General features: G+C 38.2%; 2 protein-coding genes across 2 annotated transcripts; one reads left to right on the forward strand and one right to left on the reverse strand.

The window, feature by feature from the left end:
• Nucleotides 1–90: 90 nt before the first annotated feature.
• prmt9 (protein arginine methyltransferase 9) lies at nucleotides 91–13252 on the forward strand. Its single transcript, XM_008420314.3, has 13 exons — nucleotides 91–1652; nucleotides 2050–2249; nucleotides 2790–2938; nucleotides 3027–3263; nucleotides 3853–4020; nucleotides 4092–4194; nucleotides 5688–5797; nucleotides 5975–6167; nucleotides 7054–7237; nucleotides 8598–9273; nucleotides 10250–10403; nucleotides 12181–12303; nucleotides 12432–13252. The coding sequence occupies exons 2-13, from the start codon at nucleotides 2052–2054 to the stop codon at nucleotides 12669–12671; spliced, it is 2535 nt and encodes an 844-aa protein (XP_008418536.1). The 5' UTR covers nucleotides 91–1652; nucleotides 2050–2051; the 3' UTR covers nucleotides 12672–13252.
• On the reverse strand, nucleotides 13250–20825 carry tmem184c (transmembrane protein 184C). Its single transcript, XM_008420294.3, has 10 exons — nucleotides 20254–20825; nucleotides 19308–19438; nucleotides 19174–19210; nucleotides 18836–19041; nucleotides 17381–17455; nucleotides 17200–17293; nucleotides 17008–17120; nucleotides 16818–16917; nucleotides 16560–16731; nucleotides 13250–15089 (listed from the first exon to the last, which is right to left on the reverse strand). The coding sequence occupies exons 1-10, from the start codon at nucleotides 20368–20370 to the stop codon at nucleotides 14791–14793; spliced, it is 1344 nt and encodes a 447-aa protein (XP_008418516.1). The 5' UTR covers nucleotides 20371–20825; the 3' UTR covers nucleotides 13250–14790.
• Nucleotides 20826–20880: the final 55 nt, after the last annotated feature.

Genomic DNA, 20880 nt, shown 5'->3' on the forward strand with positions numbered 1-20880 from the left:
ACTGAACAATAAAGGCATATCGAGAACAAGCTACATGAAAGAAAACCTCCCTCTCTCTCTCTCTCTCTCTCTCTCTCTCTCTCATTTTCTTCCTGTGTGTGTGTGTTTGTACGGAAACACCTCTGATATGTTTATATCAGTCTGTCACATGGTCGGTGTGGGTCTCTATCTCGAAATTAAGCGTACATTTCGCCTTCCTTGTGCGGCGCCTTGCTTGCTGGCTTACAAATGATGCGCGGCCATGTTCAAAGAGTATGTCCAGGTCCAAGCGAATTCAGTCACTCGAATTTCCGTTTTGTGTTTGCAACTTAACATAAAGTACTTCCCAGCAGGCTACTAAAAAGTAGTGTCAATACAGCTGTTTAGTTTATTCATCTGAGCAGTAAAAACACAAAATGACAGTTCATGCGGAGTAAGTACTGAATAATCATATAAAATCAAAAATAAAGTTGCATTTCAAATTTGGATGCTGTTATTCTTGCAAAATATGCATAGACATGAAAGTAGTTCACATGTTTTATCCAATTTGTAAGTTCAATTTTATAGACATTTATAAAACCAAACTGAAATAATATAGGGTGGTGGCATTCCACAATAGAAGATCTGTATTCATATTAGTATTATTAGAAATCACAAACTTTCAGTAAAATGATTTTGTGACTAATGAATCAAATGGCACAACACCACTACTTACTACATAAAACACAAACATGTAGTGATTAACACAAACATAGTGCTGTAGAATAACAATTGGAATAAAATATAGATAGATGCAAAAAAAAATATTTAACCCCGATAATAACAAAGCATATTATGCTAGTATAGAAAAAAAGTTTCAAAATTATTTCTCACATTCTTTATGTGTAAGTCTCAAACCTAGCATTTAAACATGGGTGTGTATCCTTAAGACAACTGCTTTTTACTACTGGTATGCAGAATTTGAATGTATAACTAATAACATATTGAATACAACTAACAGTCATTTACTGTTGAGATAATGCCTTTATTGATATGCGACCCTGGGCATATTCAGATGCAATGAGGCTCTTTCGGACCACATTTCTAAAAACTGAACCATCTTGATCAATTGTACTCTTTGTCTTTCAATTGCGAGATCTCAATGTCATCAAAGACAAAACTAAGACAGACACGTTTATTGTAGATAAATATGTAGATAAATAAAAATAAATAAATCCTTCATAAATGCACTTTTACTAGCAAAATTGTCCTTTTTAAACTTTAGGCAAGTTAATATCCGTTTTTGTTAGTGAAGGTACGGAACGTTTAATTGGAGACACGTTTACTACCGAGCCGCTATTCAAGCGGACAGTTGCGCCGCTCAGTTGGATATTTGTAAATGTGATTCATTTTTAAAAACTGCGTCGGGTATCATCCAGATAACTGTTAAAACTATAATATTACCAAGCACGAAAATAAACTTCTGTAGTAATAGTCACAGCGGATATTATTGCGCGGCCTTCAGTCTTTTTGTTATCAGGGTTATTTTTGTTTACAGTGAGGCTAACCGCTGATGGACGTCATGGTCAGGTTTGCGTGCTGTCAACATTAATAGGTCCTCTGTGTTTGGCTGCAGCTGCTGGTCAGCTGCAATTTCAACCCATATACTAGCCTGGAATCTAACTCTGCTCAGAGTAAGTGTTGCACGTTTCTGAATATTAGGAAACAGAACCGAAAGTGCTCTGATATCAGGAATAACATAAATATATAACATGGGATGGCATATTGAGGCTAGACAGTGATATGTGTACTTTAATATTCACTTTAAATGCACTGAATTGGTTTCTGTTCAGTTTGCAACACGAACTGGAACTGAACTAATCATTACTGCAAAGCAGTACTAAAAATATTTTCGAGACACTAGATTAGAAAGTGAGCAAGTGATATTATTTTAAAGCCAAGTAAATATGATCCTCATTTCTATAACTGTAAAATCTGAGTGCATCCTTACATGGTATTTGCACCGGCTATAGCAGTTAAAGCAAGTTTCAGCAAGTTGAAATCTTGTATTTCACTTTCCCTTCCGTTTAGGGATGCCAAATACCAGTGCAAGGCCCAAGCATGGGAGGAGGGCCCGGAGGCGACGCAGAGTGGACCCTGCCAGGGACCAGCTGGTCTCCAGTTCCCTGGAGAGCGCCCAGCAGTGTCTGCTCAACCAGGATTATGGAACAGCTTTCGTCCATTACCTCCTTGTGCTCAACCTTGCACCTGTTTTCAAGGACTTTGCACAGGTAAAGCATGCGTATAATACTTTCTAGACCAGCCTGTGTACATTTTGCGGTTATAATCAAATTAGAATTATGAAGTGTGGTATAAACTGAAATATATAACTTTGATTTTGTACATTATTTTTTTTTATTTCTGTTGAGAAGAAAAGAAATATGCTCAGTCACCCAACATAGCTAAAAACCATTAGTACCTCTTTGAAAAACCCTGTTACTCATAGTTGTGACCCTTGACCTATGCTGTATGCATCCTCCAATGTACCTGTGTGTTTTTAAATGCTTCACTTTTTCCTAAAATGTGTTTTTTTGTTTTGCAAAGCAGTAGCTAATTTAGATGTTCTGTGGCACCTTTTGACTGGAAACTTTTTTTTGTTGAAAATACAGCATTGTTTTCTTGAGGATGATGATTATATAGGCAGCTCCCAGAAATGTTCTCTTAGCTTCGTGCCATGTGGTTCTCACTCTGTTCTCTTCACCATTTGCAGACATTGTGTTTGTATCCACGTGGCTTAGCAAAACTAAATACAGTGAACTGTTCTTTTTCAGGATTCTTTCAGGTTCACTCTGTTTAAATGGGCCGAAGAGTTGGACTCTGTGGGACGGATTCAGGAACTCTTCGACTGCTACGAACAAGCTCTGGAAATCTTCCCTGCTGATGAGGTCATCCTCAACAGCATGGGAGAGCACCTTTTCCGGTACATGATAACACATTCATAACTGTTTTTTATCAATATTTGCAGTATTCAGTTTCACATGATCAATTTCATTTGTTTTATGATACAGAATGGGATTTAGAGATGAAGCTGCGGGCCATTTCCACAAGGCCTTAAAACTGAAGCCAGACTTTCCAGAAGCCAGGGAGAATTTTTACCGTGTTGCCAACTGGCTAGTGGAGCGCTGGCATTTCCTCATGCTCAACGACCATGGCAGGAACCGAAAGTACCAGCAGGCCATTCAGAAGGCTGTTCAGAATGGCTGCAAAACCGTACTCGATATAGGTACTGGCACTGGAATCCTTGGGTGAGACATTTTCCATCACAATTTACAGACCTGAACATTTTTTTAAGGTTGTAGTTGACTGAAAAAGCTAACTCTAGTCTGCCTAATAACCTACATCTTGGTTTGGTTTAAGTGAACTCTGGCACTTTTTGAATGCAGAGACCACATTACAAGCAGGAAGCGGACTATAGTGAAGGGCATTCTGGGTAAATACAACCAAAACAAATCCGTATGTCTAGCACTAGTGGCACAAGTTGCTCATAGTATTTTACCAGAGACAAAGAGAAATCCTGCAACCGCCAGAATCTGATTCTACTCCATTTTTGTTTACATTACGTGAAGAAGGAATCGCACTGAGTGTCTTCTTTATAGGTTTTTGTGTCATTTCCTTCAGTAGTTCTTGGTGCAGTGCTTTTCATTAGTCTGGACACAGTGCCGTGTGAAAGCAAACCACAGCAGCTGAAAATATAAGAAACATTACATTTTTGGTCCCCAATCGAACCCAGTCTACCAGACTATCAGGTGTGAAAACACCCTAAATCACTAACTGATTAAATAACTTAGATATAACAAAAAGTGCAGTTCTGATGCTTATTTTCTGTCTGCTTAGTATGTGTGCTAAGAAAGCTGGTGCTGCTGAGGTGTACGCCTGTGAGCTTTCAAAGACGATGTATGAACTGGCCTGTGAGGTGGTGGCTGCTAACGGGATGGAGGGGAGCATCAAAATCCTCCATAAGAAATCCCTCGACATGGAAGTACCAACAGACATCCCAAACAGGTGGGAATCTTAGCTGGTGATATTGAATTTTTCGACATTACTCCATAAATTAATTTTCCGTCTGTGTTCAGGGTTTCATTGGTGGTGACTGAGACTGTGGACGCAGGGCTGTTTGGGGAGGGCATCATAGAGAGTCTTATTCACGCCTGGCATCACCTCCTCCTGCCTCCAAAGGTAACACTGTACAGAGCAAAGAGCATTTTCTAAGTGATATTTTGAGTGGAATGCCTTCAACATGCAGAAAAAGGACAACCTTAACTCTCTGGAACGCAGATAGACAGTATGCGATGACACAGTTATGCAAGGCTGAAATGATTAATCGGATTAATTGCAATTAATCACAATTAATCTGATTAATTGTGATTAACTGATTATTGAAATAACTGTTGACTAAATAATGATCAATTTAATCATTAACTGGAGTGTTCAGTCTCCAAAAAAATAAAATAAAAAAACATATTCATAGTAGTAATTAAGCCAAAACTGTCTAAGATAAAAATACATTTGTCTGCAAATATGTTTTAGCCAAAAAATCCTCAAGTTTGAGCTTCAACCAGTGTGGCCTGGGGGCGAGTTGTGGCCCTTGGAATGGTTTTGTTCGGCCTCTGATGACAGGTCAAGAATGGTGAAAACTTTGGCCGACAAAATGGAAAACAATTGGAAACAAATTGGAAATTATCTGTTTTTCTTTTAATAAGGTTCTTTATGTTTTGGATCTTTAATGATTTACAGATTTCATAAAAATCCGGTTTAATGTTCAGGAGGAAAAATTTCAAAAATATATATGCATCACAATAAACACATTTTCGCATGTTTAATTAATTAAATTTTATGCCCCCCAGTTGTTCAGACTTGCCAATGTTGTCAGGGCAAAAAGTTTGGACACCCCAGTAGGTTGTACGTAGATCAGCGGCAACTCTCATCAGATTCCTGTATGACTCGATCAGCCTCTCGTGTGGTTCTGGAGGAATTTTGTCCCATTCTTCTTCTCGGTTCATTGAAGGCTGCAGACATTAATTTCTGCACAGCTCATTAATCAGCATTTCAATCAGGAGGAGCTCTGGATTTTGACTAGGCCGTTAAATCACTTTATGTTTATGACTCAGTTTCAGCCAAGCTCCAGCAGTCAAGACAGATGGCGCCACATTTTACCTTCGAATACTTTGTTATCCAGAGGAGTTTATGGTCAGGTGTCCAAGTCTGGTGGCTGCAAAATAAGCCCCAAATCAGCAGCCCTCAACCACTAATAATAGTTTATTTGTAGGAGTTGTTACTGCATGTATTCTCTGTTTGGTTTTCTCCAAACATGGAGCTTTTCATTATGGCCAAGCATCTCTATTTTTGTGTCATTTGTCAAAAAGATATTGTTCCCAGAAGTCTTCTTGTTCTTTCTCTTCAAACCTCAGGCAAACCATGCTCCATGTTTTTTTCAGAGAGAGTCTGAGTTTTTCTCTCGTTTCCTGCCTAATTGTTGTTTTTTGTTTCTGCACAGTACTGATTGATGTCTTTTCTCCCTGGTATAGTCTTAACACGCTCCGCTAAGATTTGCAAAACATCAGCTTTGTGGTTGGGGGGAGGGGGGGGGGGGATCTATGAAGCACCAATTGTTTTCCGTGCACGGACTTGATTTTCTCTGAGATTCACGTTTAATTGATTATTTTCTGCAGAGAGGTCAGGGTGAGTTTGGAGAAGATTCTGCCACAGGACGGGTCATTCCTGCCGGAGCCGCTGTGTTTTGCATGGCCGTCGAGTGCCTGGAGATCCGCCGGCATCACAGGTAAACTCCTGAGGTCACTTTGTTTACCCTGCTCTTTACAAACAGCAATCATACAAAATGCTTCAATTTTATTTGAAATGATTATACCAGCATGCACAGTGGAAATGTCTTGCACTGCATGCTGAGATGAACTCCCCACACATTGTTTTGTCTGCTTGTGTCTGTGTTTTGGTTCAGGTTGTGTGCTGCAGAGGTGGGTGGTCTGTCCATGGCGGCCGCAGGGGAACTCCGCAGTCCGGTGAGCTGCAGCCCTGAGCAGGACGACTCCACGGAGCCGTACACCACAGAGAGGCTGAGCCGGCTGCCCGGGGCATACAGAGCGCTCACAGAGCCGTTCACGGCCCTCACCATAGACTTCAACAATGTTCAGGTGACAGAAAAATCACTTTCTGAAGCTAAAAACAGACTGTACAACCTCAGAAGTATTATTCTTAGGTTTTAGTTTATTGGACGAATTCAGAAAATATTTCAGAGATAGAAAGTAACTCAGAGTTTGTGACAATGAGTTTTGTGCTGTCAATTTAAATAGCTTAACTTTTCTATTCCCTTTGGTCATTTCTAGCATTTTAATGTTCCTCAAATATCCTGCTTATGAAATTGAAATAATTAATGTTATTTATATTTAATGAGGAAAATGTAATCTTCCATACTGTTTTTAAATGGTTTCAAAGTGATAAATATAAGTTGAAGATTTTAAGTAAACTTCTGTTGACTCTTTGTCATCAGGCTGCCTTCAACGAAAGAGTTAATATAACAGCAATTGGCTAATCACAATAAGAATTTAGATTTTTTTCACATTAAATTGCCATTCATGATATTTAGCGAAAAAAAAAAAAAACGTCCGTATAGTCAGAATTGCTATTTTTACCATTTTCTCCACCGCTTTCTGAATGAGCGTATCGATAAATTTGTTTCAGTTTTGTGGTTAAAATCTCACTTTTTCATGTAATTGGTGTCCTAAAGAAGTGCACTGTGTTTTTCAATAACAGTATCTGTGTTTGTGGGGTTATGATCGCAGTCAGAGTTGCCTAAAAAATAAGTGATGAATAGTTATTAATTTTATTGTGATCAAACTTTAAGTCCACATCACCCACTGCTACTTTGAACAAGAGTGTGCAACAACTAAATGCACTGTTTGTGCTTATATTGTCTATCAAATCCATCAGAACCAACCCTTTTGGAGGTATTTTCGTTGTGAATTCTAGTTAAAGTCTTGTTGGTCTCTCCTTTGACTCTGATGGCTGTGAAACTCCCAGGAACTGGAGGGCCTGAGCTCCAGGGAGGTGCGAGAGATGCGGCTGCCCGTCACTCAGGAGGGAGAGCTGGATGCTCTGGCTGTTTGGTTCCAGCTCCACCTGGACGAGGAGAACAGTCTGTCCACCGGACCGCAGGAAGACACCTGCTGGGAGCAAGCCATCTACCCTGTCCACAGTGCAATGAGTATGATGGACAAATGTTCTTTTATGTTTTCATAGCATAAGTTTTGTTTTATTATTTATCACCATCTGGTCTTCATGCGTTTTTTGTTTATTTTTCAAACTTTTGTTGCGCTCTTTGATCTTTGGAGGGTTTATTTTATATATTTTAGTCAAGATGGAGGCGTAACTGGTATCAAAGTGTCTAAAGATCCAATAATTCAAAAAAAATGTTTTTTTTGTTATGTTTCAACAAGGCTCTGGTTCATCTCTCTAGTCTAGGAGCCTTTTTACGATTGGAAGGTCAGAGTTCAATGGAAATGATCAAGTACTGGAATGAAACGGAATAAAAAAGTAAAGAAAGTCCAAAGGGAGACCTTCAGAAAACATATTGTTCACCATGAGAGCAAAAGATAATGCACACAGATTTTCCTCTCTGAAATCATTGGAAATCAAATAGAATGTTGGTTTAACGTTTGAACTTCATTTATACTCATTTGAAAACTTGCACAAATGGCTAAAATTATAGTCACCTGTTAATCAACTTCTGTAATCTTAAAAGTTTGCATTAAAGGTGTGAGATTAAAATTAGATCACTATTGTGCAGTGTCCTGATCCATAAAGGCCCTTTGATTCACTTTGTTGTGATTGCAGACAGCGCTGAGCTGAAGAGCTGCTGACATTAGGTGACATGTCCCAGTTGCAGACCAGACTGCACAGCATGTCTCTCCTCTGCTAATTAGTTCAAATGGGCTCAAAGGAGGCGCCACCTTTCCCAGGGATGATAAACATCCGTCACCCAGCACGCCCTGAAATTCTGCGACTCTCTTTAGTGTTCATGAAATTTTAATGAGCTGTAAATCTGCATTTTCCCGCAAATACGTCTGACGAGCTTGGAGATGACGTGAACAGATGGTATCCCAGTAGGAATCCTCTCATTGTCTGCTCTCCTGGATCTCTTTTCACAATCAGGATGATCAAATTCATTTAATTATTCATTTAATGATAAATCAACAGCTACGTGGTGCAGAATTGGGAAGTGGAATGAAAAGGATATGTGGTTTTCAAAATGTTTTTCAAATGGAAAAGAAAAAAAGAGTTTTGCTGCTGTTGTAAAATAAACATCATTTTAAACTTTGCTCATATATAAAGTGAGATTTTAAAAAGAGAAATTAAATTATTTGTTCATTTTGATCTTTTAATGTATTTCCATTATCGCATAAAGAAGGATTAAAAATCATCAGAATGTGGCAATTTTATATTGATTGATTGATAACTAAGATAATCGTTAGTTTCTGTCCTAATTGACCGTAGATTAAAAATATATTGTGTTTTCATTTTGCAGCTGTATAATGAGACGAAGTTAAATGTTTTCCGTTTCACAGGTTTTGTGCTAAAGCCTCTGGATGAGCTGATAGTTGAAGTTTCCTGCCAAGACGCCTACCTGAGGCTCAGCTGCGTCGCCGTGCTGAGAAACGGACACAAAATCTACCTCGACAAGCGCATGGACTCCTTCAAACCCATCCCAAACCCAAACCCAGAGGTGGAACTGTGCAGCGCGTTAGCGTGCCTCCAGACGAGTCAGAGTGAGTCCGAAGACTTCTGCATGCTGGAGTGTTCAGAGATGGCGCTGTTAAACAATCAGGATTACCATCAGAGTTTTTGCACCGCGTTGGCCAAGCTCATCTCTGAACTGAAGGTTAAAAATGCAAATCGAAATACGGTTGGCTCGGCTTCCTTTGCGGCAGACAGCAGTCTGCTCTACGTGCTGGATGTGTCTGAGGGCTTCTCGCTGCTCTCCCTCATCGCGGCCCGCCAGGGTCAAGTAAAGGCCTACAGCTCTGTGGAGAAGAGCAAGCAGCAGAACGTCCTGAGGAGACTCGCTCGCTCCAACGACGTATCTGAGCAGCATCTGGAGTTCTGGCTGAACCACACAGAGGACGAGCAGGGGATGTTACAGCGGCCGTCCCGTGAGAAGCTGTGGAGCGCCATCATCCTGGACTGCGTGGAAACATGTGGGCTTGTTAGGCAGAAGCTGATGGAGAAAGCTTCCCTGGCCAGGTCAGGACTAGAGTATTTGTTTTAGTCCACAGTAGCTTCAAAGTATGACCAATCTGTGTTCAGATTGCTTCAGTTGAAGATAAAAACGTCCCTTGTTTCAGTTTCTTTTTTGTTTCGCCTTTAAAAATAAGTGTTTGAGTCACATTTTTTGCTTTGTATTCAGATTGTCATGTTATTGTCAGGGTTTATTTTCACTCCGCAAAAGTATGGAATGTAATTATGTGGTATATATAAATGTAAATATATATTTTAGATCCCATGTATAAATCAGAGGTGTCCAAAGTGTGGCTTGGGAGCAATTTATGGCCCTTGGGATAATTTTGTGTGGCCCCTACCACAAGTATGGTACAAATTTGAACCTCTGACATTTTTTAGCATGAGATTTTTATTGATAAGGTTATAAATTCTTAAACAGAACATGTTACAATTTTTTTTCTTCATTTTTTTTAACCTTTTTTCCTCTATTTTTAGTTGTGCCACATAAATCCAGCTACGTTTTACTCAACTTGGATACACCAAACTATTATGCTGGGCTAAATACAGCAAAAGTTTTAGAAGAAAATTCTCATTTTTGTACATGTGAATAAGCTAAAAACATTTTATAGACCAGCAGATTCAAAAATAATTACCCCAAAAAAGTTTAATACTTAAATATTAAGGCAAACAGAAAATTTTACATGATGTTTAGTTTGATGTTGTGTAGGTAAAAGAGAAATGATTGCATTTTAAAATGGGGAAAAGAACATTTTTATTCCATGAGAATTTTTCACAATTGTTGCAAAAAGTTTGGACGCCACTTGTCTGAAAGTTGTCTGTCCATCTTTTGATCATTCAGTAGTTTTTAAGGCTCCGTAGTTGAAATTTTGTAACTATACTTTAAAAAGTCACTAAAAAGGACTCGACCCTGGGGACACTGACATAAAAAAGCTAATAAAAAACATGCATTGCTTTATTTTTCTCTTGTTTTCCATGTTAGGTTTCTGCTGGAAGAAGGAGGGCGTATTTTTCCTGAGAAGATTGTTGTATACGGGATGCTGGTGGAGTCTGACACTTTGTTACTGGAAAGTGCTGTCCAGGGCCGGGAGCCTACTCTGGGATTTAATATTGCTCCTTTCATTAATCAGTTCACTGTAAGTATTCCTCCTTTGGTTTCACACACTCAGTGTACAGACCTCACAGTTTAGTTTAATTTTCTCTCCTGAACTCCTGATCATGGTGAAGATGAAAAACTTATGCTGGCTCTTTGTGCTCTGACATACCTAAATATTATCAGGTGAATCAGTTAAAGTTGAAGCACTTAGCATTCAGTTTGGAGGTGATTGAAGGCTTCATCGGAGCAGACAAAGGATTTGCATAGTGTAGCAAGAGATAAAGTTACTGAGTAGCAGTGATGCATATTTAACATCTCAGACATTCCATTGATTTTTTTTCCTTAAATTTTTCTCAAAACAATCCACAGTAGGCTGACTTACAAGAAGAGATGATTTCCAGATTATGGTGCTGTGTGTGTAAGAAGGCAGTGCTGAAGCATTTTCTACTTTAAACTGTATATTTTTCTAAGCCAGAGGTCAGCGGCTTTTCTATTTAAACCAAACTTTATTTATAAAGCACTTTAAAACAACCACAGCTGATACAAAGTGCTGTACATTAAAACACACCATAATAAAAAGTAAAATAAAAACTTAAAGAACCTATTTTGTCCCCTCTTTTACAAAATAAAATTTGCCTGAAGCTGCAAAAACAATTTCCAATTTTTTTTATAAAAACTAATAAAATGAAATTAAAATGTATTTCTATTTTCAGATTTTAAAACAAAGTGAATCCTGTTATTACAAAACGCAATTTAGTAGAATGATTTGAGCGTTTTTGTATAAATATGGAAAATGAAGAAAGGAAGGTAGGGTAGCTTGCAAATAGTAACTTTTAAGAGTCAGTTGTAGATGTAAAAAAACAGATGTTTATAAAAACTTATGAAACAAATTCAAAAATTATAACTTCTTAATGCATCTAAAACCAAAACATTTCCTTCTGGAGATGTAACATTACTGCGTTATGGAAATTATTGCTGCAGCTATTTTAATAATCCCATTTAAAACATGTTTAGGGTATTTATCTGATTTGACTCTTTAGTATCTCTTATTTACAGTGCCTTAAGACAGAGCAGATGTCCCTTAGTACTACCATATTACATTTTTACACGCTTTTTTTAACCGTTGAATAATCAGCATTCACATGTTATCGAACATTTACTGGATTTTCTGTGGTTGGTTTAACACCACTCTAAGTAAATGTACTGTTGCACTGTAATATCCTAGGAAAAACATACTTTAACTAATGCCTTTTCCAGTTAAGCAAGTAATTCTCCCAGAGTACTGATGTCTAGAATTGTGTTTTCGTTGCTCCTCTTGGATTTGTGCTTCCCAGCTGTCAAATTCCTGCAAATTCCTTTTCTTTATTTGGTCTGGAAATCCCAGTTTTCCTCCAGCGCCATGTTTGTGCTTGTAATTCTGCTGACCTCTCATGGGGGACGGCTGTTTGTTCTAGCAGATGTCTTCTCTTTGAAGCCATAAATGATAGGCACATCTAAGCCCCACTATCACATAAAACACAGCTTTGCTCCATTAGAGAAAGTTACATAAATAATATGCTTATAATCTGAAACAACAACCCTATACATACACCCCTACTAATATTTGGATAAATGTTTCTTGGCAACTTAAACGTTAATCACCACCTGGATGTTTACTCACTGTTTGTATCAGAAATAATAATATGTATTTGAATTGGTTTCTATATTGTTAGTGATTTACCAGCTCTGTGTATAATTTTTGCTCCCATGTGCATTAGAGAAAGCTCAGACATCCTAACCTGCTCTTTGTTTTTCAAATGAAATGCCTCATCTTGCAGGTTCCGGTTCATGTCTTCTTGGATTTCTCCACTCTGGAGTGCAGACATCTCAGTGAGGCTCTGGAGCTCTTTGTTCTGGACCTCATGGATGTCAACAAAAACTACATTGAGAGGGAAGTCAAGGTAAAACATGCATTATTGATACGGCCTGAGGTGTCAAGAGTCTTTTTTTTGTTGCTTTTTATCCCAAAAAAACAGTTTTATAGTGAAATTACTCTCCCTCTCTAAGCACTGATTCCTATCCCACACAGGTGCAGGCCACCTGTGGAGGCAGGGTTACTGCGGTTCCCTTCTGGTACCAGATTCAGTTGGACCCGGATGTCAGCGTCAGCACCCTCAGCCGGAACTCCCACTGGAAGCAGGCCGCTGCCGTTCTGCAGGATCCCCTGCAAGTCCAAGCTGGAGACTGGATCCGTCTGGCTGTGAAGCTGCACAAGAGCACCATCTCCATCTCCGCTCATTTAGACAACGCTCCTGTGCAGATGGACTAAAACCTATGTGGTACCGTCATTTTATACGATTTTAGGAGAGCTCCATTGTTACAGAGTCTGCAGGAAACCTATTATGACACATTTTGTTTATTCTGGTAAGAAAATATTAAGCTGTAGTTTTTTTTGTTTTTTTTTTAGCAATGACCTGCATGACAAAGTTTTTAAGTGCCCTTGTGACGGAACTGCGATAGAATTTTCTAGTAATATTCATGTATGACTAGTTTCATAGTACATATAAAATGTACTGTGGTATTGAAATTGTCCTTATGGACCCAGATGTTAAAATGTTTATTATGAAAACTGCACTGCAAAAACAGAATCAGAAGTATTTTTGGTCTAATATCTACTGCAAATATCTTGGTACACCTGAAATAAGACAAAACTAACTTAAAAGTAACTTTTCAGAATCATATAGGAAGCTGTTTTAAGTGAATAATTTCTTAGTATTGATGAAAAGGTACGAGTTAGAAGTGAAATAATCTGCCAGTGAAACAAGACAAAATTACTTGGTAAGATTTTGTGTTTTTGCAGTGTATTCACCAATGCATGTGGAATTTTTTTAATACACAATGAAAAACTTGTTTTTGGTCATTTTTTTATTGATATTTACATTTTACATTTCATGAGTGTGGTATTTACATCAGATTTGATATATTCCAGTAAGGTTCATATATATATAAAAAAGGCAACAACATGCATGAGCTCAGGATTATAGACGTCAACATTCTAATCACCATATTAGTTGAAAATAATTAAAATATTAAAGGGAAAAACATCTATTCAAGATGTAGTTATGAAATCAATTAATTGGTGTTGCTCATATTTGCTAAACTAATGAAAAAAATCAATGGATTTTTTTATCCAGGGTGGAAAAGTGAATCAGAAGTTAGTTGTACAGGCTAAAGCATTTACAGTATTTGAACTACAGAGAGCTGATTGTACTATTTCAAGTTGAGTTCTGTATGTTCTCACATTTGACACCATTATAAAATGCAGTACACACCGAGTGTGTTTATCTTGCATTGATCTAATATAACCATGCAAACAGTTTGCATACACAGAGAAAAATGTTGCCTTTTTACTTCATTCCTTGATCTGGGAACATTTTTATTTTAAAATGTTCCAGTGCCCTTTTCCAAATATTTCCAAAATCTATGTGTTTTAAAGGAGGGGCATTGTGTAGTTTTCAAGCACATAGTGCCATTTTATAGCAAAATCAAGTAACAATGTTACCTTCAGGTCTAAAAATGCTGTACATATCAAAAATAACTTAAAAGAAATTTGACTTTGCAATTTGACGCCTTGAAATTGGCCTCTGTCTCTTTAAAAAGCTCCTACTCTGACAGCTCACCTTCAGGACATCATGACAATAATTCTCCTTCATTATATTGTCTATAATCATTCTGTGAAGCTTTTCACTAAGAAGTAATGAGCAAAAGCTCAGCAGTCGTGCAGTTCCACATGTTTGCTAACTGCAGTTGCCGCTAGTCTAGAAGAGCTTTGAGGGGGAGGAGCTTAAGCTAAATAGGCGGAGCTTTGTATGACTAAGCATTTAGGCACTCCCAAATAGTTGCCATGGGAGACACAAGGATTGCTCAAACATGTATGAAAGAATCAAGACAACACTCTGGGTATGTTTGTGATGAGGAAATATAACATGATATAAAGCACTTAAAGGTCAACTTTACATAATAACTCTCCTTTAAGTAATGTAGCCCTGCAAGTCAAGAACATCCCAATAAAAAGAACATTTGAAAGCTGCTCATCTGTCAGACTTCATATAAAGACATTGCTAAGAAAGAATGATTTGAAAGGCTACAGAAACAATCCTGGGTTCAGACATGCTCTTGGCTTTTTAACGGCTATAATGGATTCATTGTGGGAACTTTGAGCACAAGCTTTTTCTCCCTTTTCTCATACAACATAAAACAGTGAAATGCGTGTTAATAAGCCATGTAAGACCCAACATAGAACATTCATACAGCTGTCATTAACGGAGAGGTCCTTTTCATTTTTCACCGGCTGAAAAATGTCTTGCTGATTTTAATCAGCTTTAGTGTCATTTGTTTGCCTAAGCTTTGGAGCTGGGACCTGCCCAGTCATATGACAATAGACCAACCTAAGTGATGACTATGAGATCAGCCTCTTCTGGTTCTTTGGTGTGATTCGTCCTTGCATTATCTTGGGTTGAGTCAGTTCTAGCCTCATGACCTTCTTCCCACACAGCCGAGTCCAACCCTGCCGGCGCTGATAAGGAATGCGGTGTGAGAGTTCTTCCAAGCCCCTCGTACTGACCTTGGTTGCTTGCAGCTTCTGTGATGGTGTCTTGAGACGCCGAAGACAGAAGCCCAGAACGCTCGCCGTCGTTCTGCGCCTCGCCAAAATATGACTTCTTTGGGCGACCCATGACTGTCCTTCCTGGAAACGAGTCCACAAAGACAACACATTTAAGGGTTTTACAAAGATTATTTCCAAAGATGTCTGAAGAAAAGGTGCATCTCAGTGAATGTATTTCACTAATTCAACCCTAAAAGTGTATTTATCCATTTATCCAATGAATGAATTTCAAACAGATGTTTTCAAGGTTTGGCAAGTGCTTGATTTCTGTATGAAGTCCTTTAAAGTGCTTGACATTCAAACTGCACAGTTTGGTAATAAACTTCCATCTAACATTTGATTTAAAAGCCTTCATTTGGAAAGAGTTATTTATAGTTGAAACCAGATATTTAATGATAAGGCTTTTTTTTACTATCTAAAGTTAAATCAAAGTAAACTTCTCTTTTTAAGTCAGAATTACCAAAATTGCCATCACTTGCTCAAGAGGATCACGTTACATTGCTTAGCTAATCAGAGCTGCGGAGGAGCACTGATTGAAGGAGCTCCACTCTCAGCATGAATTTGAACTTGTGTCTTTAAATACTTCAGCAAAGCTCACAGTGTTGACCAAATTCTATAGTCTAAATCTGCTCCTTGGTTGCATCTTTTCGGAGTTGGTACTGCCTCCACTGGTGTGGGGGTGGTTACACAGCTAATATAATTACATTACTTAATCAAATTATTTTGTGTCCGGGGGTGGGGGGTGGTGGGGTTGGAATAAGTAGGGTTCAATGAATGCGCATATGTAACTGGGGGGTTCGGTACCTCAAAAAAGGTTAAGAACCACTGTTCTAGAGAGAGTTTGGGTACTATTCATAAGGTATTAACCGTGACTGGTGTTGGTACTTAAAGAGACTCTGCCCACACATTAATCCAGAAAATTGGCTCCATCTGTCAGTCCTAGTGATAAGCTCCTCCTAAACAGAGATAACATCAGCCGTGTCCTACCTGGGCAGAGGAGAAAAGCAACTGAACTGTTGCTCAGTGAGCCAAAGTCCTCTATTCAGAGTAAAACCAACAGACTTTTCTGACATTTCTGTTTAGATTTTATGCAATATTTTAACTTTCTGGTACATTTTGGATTTTCATTCTTTGTAAGAAATAATAATCAAAATTACAAAAACTAAAGGCTTGAAATATTTTACGCAATGCGTAATGAATCTATATAATAGGTGAGTCTCACTTTCTGGAATGAAAATTTTTTTCATGACATTCACATTTTTTCATGTGCCTGGACTAAAAATCCCTTTTTATTACTTGTATATTAATTAGTGGTGAGAATCAATGTCTGTGTTAACTGAAAGGTATGGAATTCACTAACTCTCTGCAATGAATCACATTTTAATCAAAAAATTTGGCAAAATTATGTTTGAAATATATCCTCACACTTTGTGTTATGACTCTATGTAATGAGCTATAACACTGAATAAGGTTATGGAAATAAATCCACCGATTCATAATTTTCTAGTTCAATGAGATGCGCCTGCACATCAGCGAACATGGAGGACTTACCAACATTACGAACTTGTTCAGAAATATCTGCCCTGACATCTGAGATGTCCCACATGGCCATAAAAGAGTCAAAGCAGGAGACCTCCTCTGCCTCCTGGATGTAAGGTTTGTAGGTAAAGCTGAAGTGATGAGCAATGGCTGCGAGAAACATCTCCACACAAATGATGAAATCCTGAAGGAAACAATGCAGCTTGGTTTGTTTCACAGCACTATTAAATAATTAGGTATTTCAGCTGCGTTTTAACAATGTTGGCCTACCTGTAAGCCCGTAGCAACAGCCTCCACGCTCTGCCAGTCCCAGGTACGTTTCTCTGAGATTATTCCCACTTTTACCAGCAAAGCAATCAGCACAGCTTGCCTGGGGACATTTACAAAGCCTCCGTTTCCTCAAACAGATACAGACTACCTATACATTGACATGAAATATCAGCAATGAAGAGAGATTTACCAAAAAGAGACAAACACCACCATTTTGACACACAAGAATTTCCCCACTGGTTTGATGGGGCTCAGCTCATCCCTCAGAGCCCGGTAGAACAGAACCAGGCAGTACATTGCAAACTGGAAGAAAATGAGAAATGTCAACAAAAACCTAAAGTTTCATACAGCCAATTATATGAAATAATAGCAACATATTTACCAGCTGTGACATGTTGTTGAAAATAACCAGGTATGTCCAGGCATTTTTAAAGCTAAAATTGCCTTCGTCGTAAACGTCACACAGCTGACAGATCCTAGGAAGAAACGCACACATTTATTTGTCACTATATCACATGCCAAATAAATTGAGTTAAGCATAAACAGAATTAGAATTTACTTACAAAGCGATCACTGTTGTGACGGGTCTTACCACCGTGTACTGCAGGACTCCCAGTTTACATCGCAACAGCAACACCCTGGTTAAACAAGAAAAGAGTAGAAGTTACTGAAGACAAGGCCAAACTACTGATGGGCATGAGCCTTCGCAAAAACCATCAGAAACGCAAAGTGAGAAATATTCAAACTGAATCAGAAATGATCAAATTAAATAGGTGAAATGTTTTAGCCTAGTCTATTAAAATATAAATGTTTCACATACAAAATCTAAATATTACAGAAAAAGGTCAGGTGATCTTCAGTAAGTGTGAACTGTTGTCTGACGTGAACAACAACAAACTATTCAATTAAATTCAGTAGTCACATGGATGACCTTATAAAGATGATAACAAACTGATAAGTTCATGGTTACTACCTGAAAAGTGTGGCTGCAATAAGCCCAACTAAACTAAAGTTTTGTTGCATTCAAAAATATTCTGGAATTGCCTTTATGACCTTTTGAAGATTGACTGACAGCCATTCTTAATGCGTCTCTTAAAGTTACTGACATCGTTCCTTCGTCACATTGTGGAAAATCACCAGACTACAAACTTGTTTAAAGAGCTGTTTACACTTGTTTATGATTACTTAATAAAATGCCTTCGTGTTTTTAAATAATTAGCTTCCTGGTGCACTCTGCTGGTTTTTCCACCAACAGTTTCTGTATTGGGTCAAACTTTATGATAAGTAAACATGCTAAATGACAAAATGTAAAGTGCTCAGCGGTGACCTATAAGATAAATATATTTTTATTTCTTATGTCTCAAGACATAAAACATGCGTTCTTTTCACCATGACTGCATTTGTAACCAATACAGATCCATCCATCCATCCATCCATCCATCCATCCATCCATCCATCCATCCATCCATCCATCCATCCATCCATCCATCCATCCATCCATCCATCCATCCATCCATCCATCCATCCATCCATCCATCCATCCATCCATCCATCCATCCATCCATCCATCCATCCATCTTCTTTACACCCTTGTCCCTCAGTGGGGACGGGAGGGTTGCTGGTGCCTCTCCAGCTAACGTTCCAGGCGAGAGGTGGGTTTCACCCTGGACAGGTCACTAGTCTGTGACAGGGCTCACTGTGGCTAACTTATTGCAAATAGGACAAATCTGAGCAAACGAGCTGGTAAAGTTACTGAATTTTCACCAACAGAGTCGGAAAAATTCTTAAAAACAAGATATGTTTTATATTATGCAAAGCAAAAAAAAAATTATTTTCCAAACTGAAATGTTGGAGAAAAGATCTGGAGTTCAACTATTAAGACAATTACATTTTAAAAACACCAATCGTTCAGACATATTTTAAATCTAATCTATTCTTTAACTAATAGTATCACAGTGGGGAGCGCCATATTTTTTTGTTACAACTGTAAAACTGGTTTTGTTACTAATGGAACTCACTCTCCCATTGGCCAAGGTGGGCAGCAGCAGAGCGGTGGGAGGTGCTTCTGCTGCTCCTGGACCTCCAGCATCATCACCAAGCTGGGATACTGACGCTCCAGGTAGTTAAGCAAGAAAGTCATGAAGTTATAGATGACATAGGCCTCGTAGCATTCTCTGCACGTGTCCACATAGATTGCTATACTGGGGTACTTAAGCGCAATCCACTGGAAAAAAAAAAAAAATAGACAACTGCCTCAGGCAATTCTGCAGATAATGTCATACTTCTTATTCTTATAATCATACTGAAGAACTATGCATGTCAAATAAAAACACTTTTGTAAAATAATTTGACTCACGCTGTCCAAGCTGTAGATTGGGACCATCCATAATATCCTGAAATAATAATAAAAAAAAAGTGTGATAATAGTAAAAATATTGTTAAAAAAACATGTCATTGTAATATTGGGTTTTTGTAGCAGACATGACTTACCTGATAATAGGCTTCTGGAGCTCTGGTTGGGTGTAGTGCACCAGATGCTGGAGAATGCCCCATAATGATATAGGTATGGTCATGAAAACAAAAATCCCAGCAATGAACCATGCTTTGTTATGAGTTCCAACCTGTTATTAGATGGAGAAAAATGCATAAATAGAACAACAGTGTGTCAATTTTTCATTCGGGTCAGTTTTCATAACATACAGAGTGGCAACCCAACAGCTTGCCAACAGCTGATTACCGAGCTTCAAAGGATAAAGAGTTTTGGAAAACTTTCACATTAAAAATTGATAAGCTTTTTAACACATAATCTTCCTCAATTTTAAAACCATTTAAATGAAATTCAAAAGAAAGAGTTGGTGTAACCAGAGAGTTTTGTTCGGCTGTATGGAGCATAAAATCAGCAGAGCTCTCCGCCTGCCAATCAACTGACTGAAACAGGGCTCCAACACTTATCCTCACAGAAGAAAAAGACAAATGTGAAAGTTTATGAATATTTCCTGTTGCAAAAAAACAAAAACAAAGGCTAAACCTGATTAGAGTTATCTTTGATTAGTAATAACTAGATCATTGATCAATATTTGACAAAATGTAATGGTTATTACTTATTTAATAATTGATGACAATATAATGTTTTTATTATGTAAAACACTTTGAACTACCTTGTTGATGACATGTGCTGTACAAATGAACTTGACTTAATTGTGTTTAACACAACAGAATACACACAGCATGTCTATTAAGGAGCTGACTACCTGAGCAGATTGCCTGACTAATTACACCGGTGTTACTCTATAAAGAACTCAACAGTAAAAAGGTACAATATTCCATGTTTAAAAACATACAACTAAATTAATCTGGTGTTTATTAAATATGTTTCTTAAGTCTTTGTATCGCAATAACCATTACGTGTTGCATATAACAATGAAAATGAACTTACCCCAGATTTCTGTAGCTCCCAGATGACCAGCGGTAAAACGACAATTAGCAACAAAATATACAACACAACGACCAGCGGCCGAATCCATCTTCTCCAGTCCCCGCAGGAGCAAGGCATCTTGTCATGAAGTCCCCACAGGGCCTTTAAAACAGTCCCCTGATCCGATGACAAACACAGGAACCTGTAGCTAACGCCTTTACCTTCTGTAGCAGCTTTAGTCTCCCATTAACATACATAAAATGTCTCACTTAGTGTCTTCCTAGCAAATCTTTCTATTCTACATCTACGCGGTAAGTTCTTCTCTAACTCCGCGTTTCATCTAAGAAGATACAACTGGTGTTTTATTAGCAACTCATGTGACTCAAGTTTGCTAACGTTAGCTCGTCAGCTGATTCACCATGTAAACAAACCCATCAACGATCCATGCTTCCTGGACGAGTTAAAGCTACAGACTCATAAAGACGTCGGATTAAAGACTACAAAATCATCATATACGTTCTTTTTTTTCTTTTTTAGCAATAACAGACTTTAAAGCAAGTTAACCTTGGTAGGTACTAAAAGTTTCTTATCAAGAAGTAACCGTAACTAAACATACTCTTCCGGGTTTCTCTGGTTACAGTTCCGCCA

Source organism: Poecilia reticulata, chromosome 1 (assembly GCF_904066995.2).
Source record: "Poecilia reticulata chromosome 1, P_reticulata-male-v2, whole genome shotgun sequence".
In the NCBI taxonomy this organism is placed as follows: Eukaryota; Metazoa; Chordata; class Actinopteri; order Cyprinodontiformes; family Poeciliidae; genus Poecilia; species Poecilia reticulata.

What these genes read in the sequence shown, in the direction of transcription:
- prmt9 (XM_008420314.3), top strand. Translation starts at nt 2,052, where the DNA reads ATGCCAAATACCAGTGCAAGGCCCAAGCATGGGAGGAGGGCCCGGAGG. An exon ending in CTTTCATTAATCAGTTCACT is followed by an intron (nt 10,404 to 12,180) that starts GTAAGTATTCCT and finishes CTCATCTTGCAG; the next exon opens with GTTCCGGTTCATGTCTTCTT. An exon ending in ACATTGAGAGGGAAGTCAAG is followed by an intron (nt 12,304 to 12,431) that starts GTAAAACATGCA and finishes TATCCCACACAG; the next exon opens with GTGCAGGCCACCTGTGGAGG.
- tmem184c (XM_008420294.3), bottom strand. Translation starts at nt 20,370, where the DNA reads ATGCCTTGCTCCTGCGGGGACTGGAGAAGATGGATTCGGCCGCTGGTC. An exon ending in CTCCAGAAGCCTATTATCAG is followed by an intron (nt 19,211 to 19,307) that starts GTAAGTCATGTC and finishes TTATTATTTCAG; the next exon opens with GATATTATGGATGGTCCCAA. An exon ending in TCAACAACATGTCACAGCTG is followed by an intron (nt 17,121 to 17,199) that starts GTAAATATGTTG and finishes ATTTTCTTCCAG; the next exon opens with TTTGCAATGTACTGCCTGGT.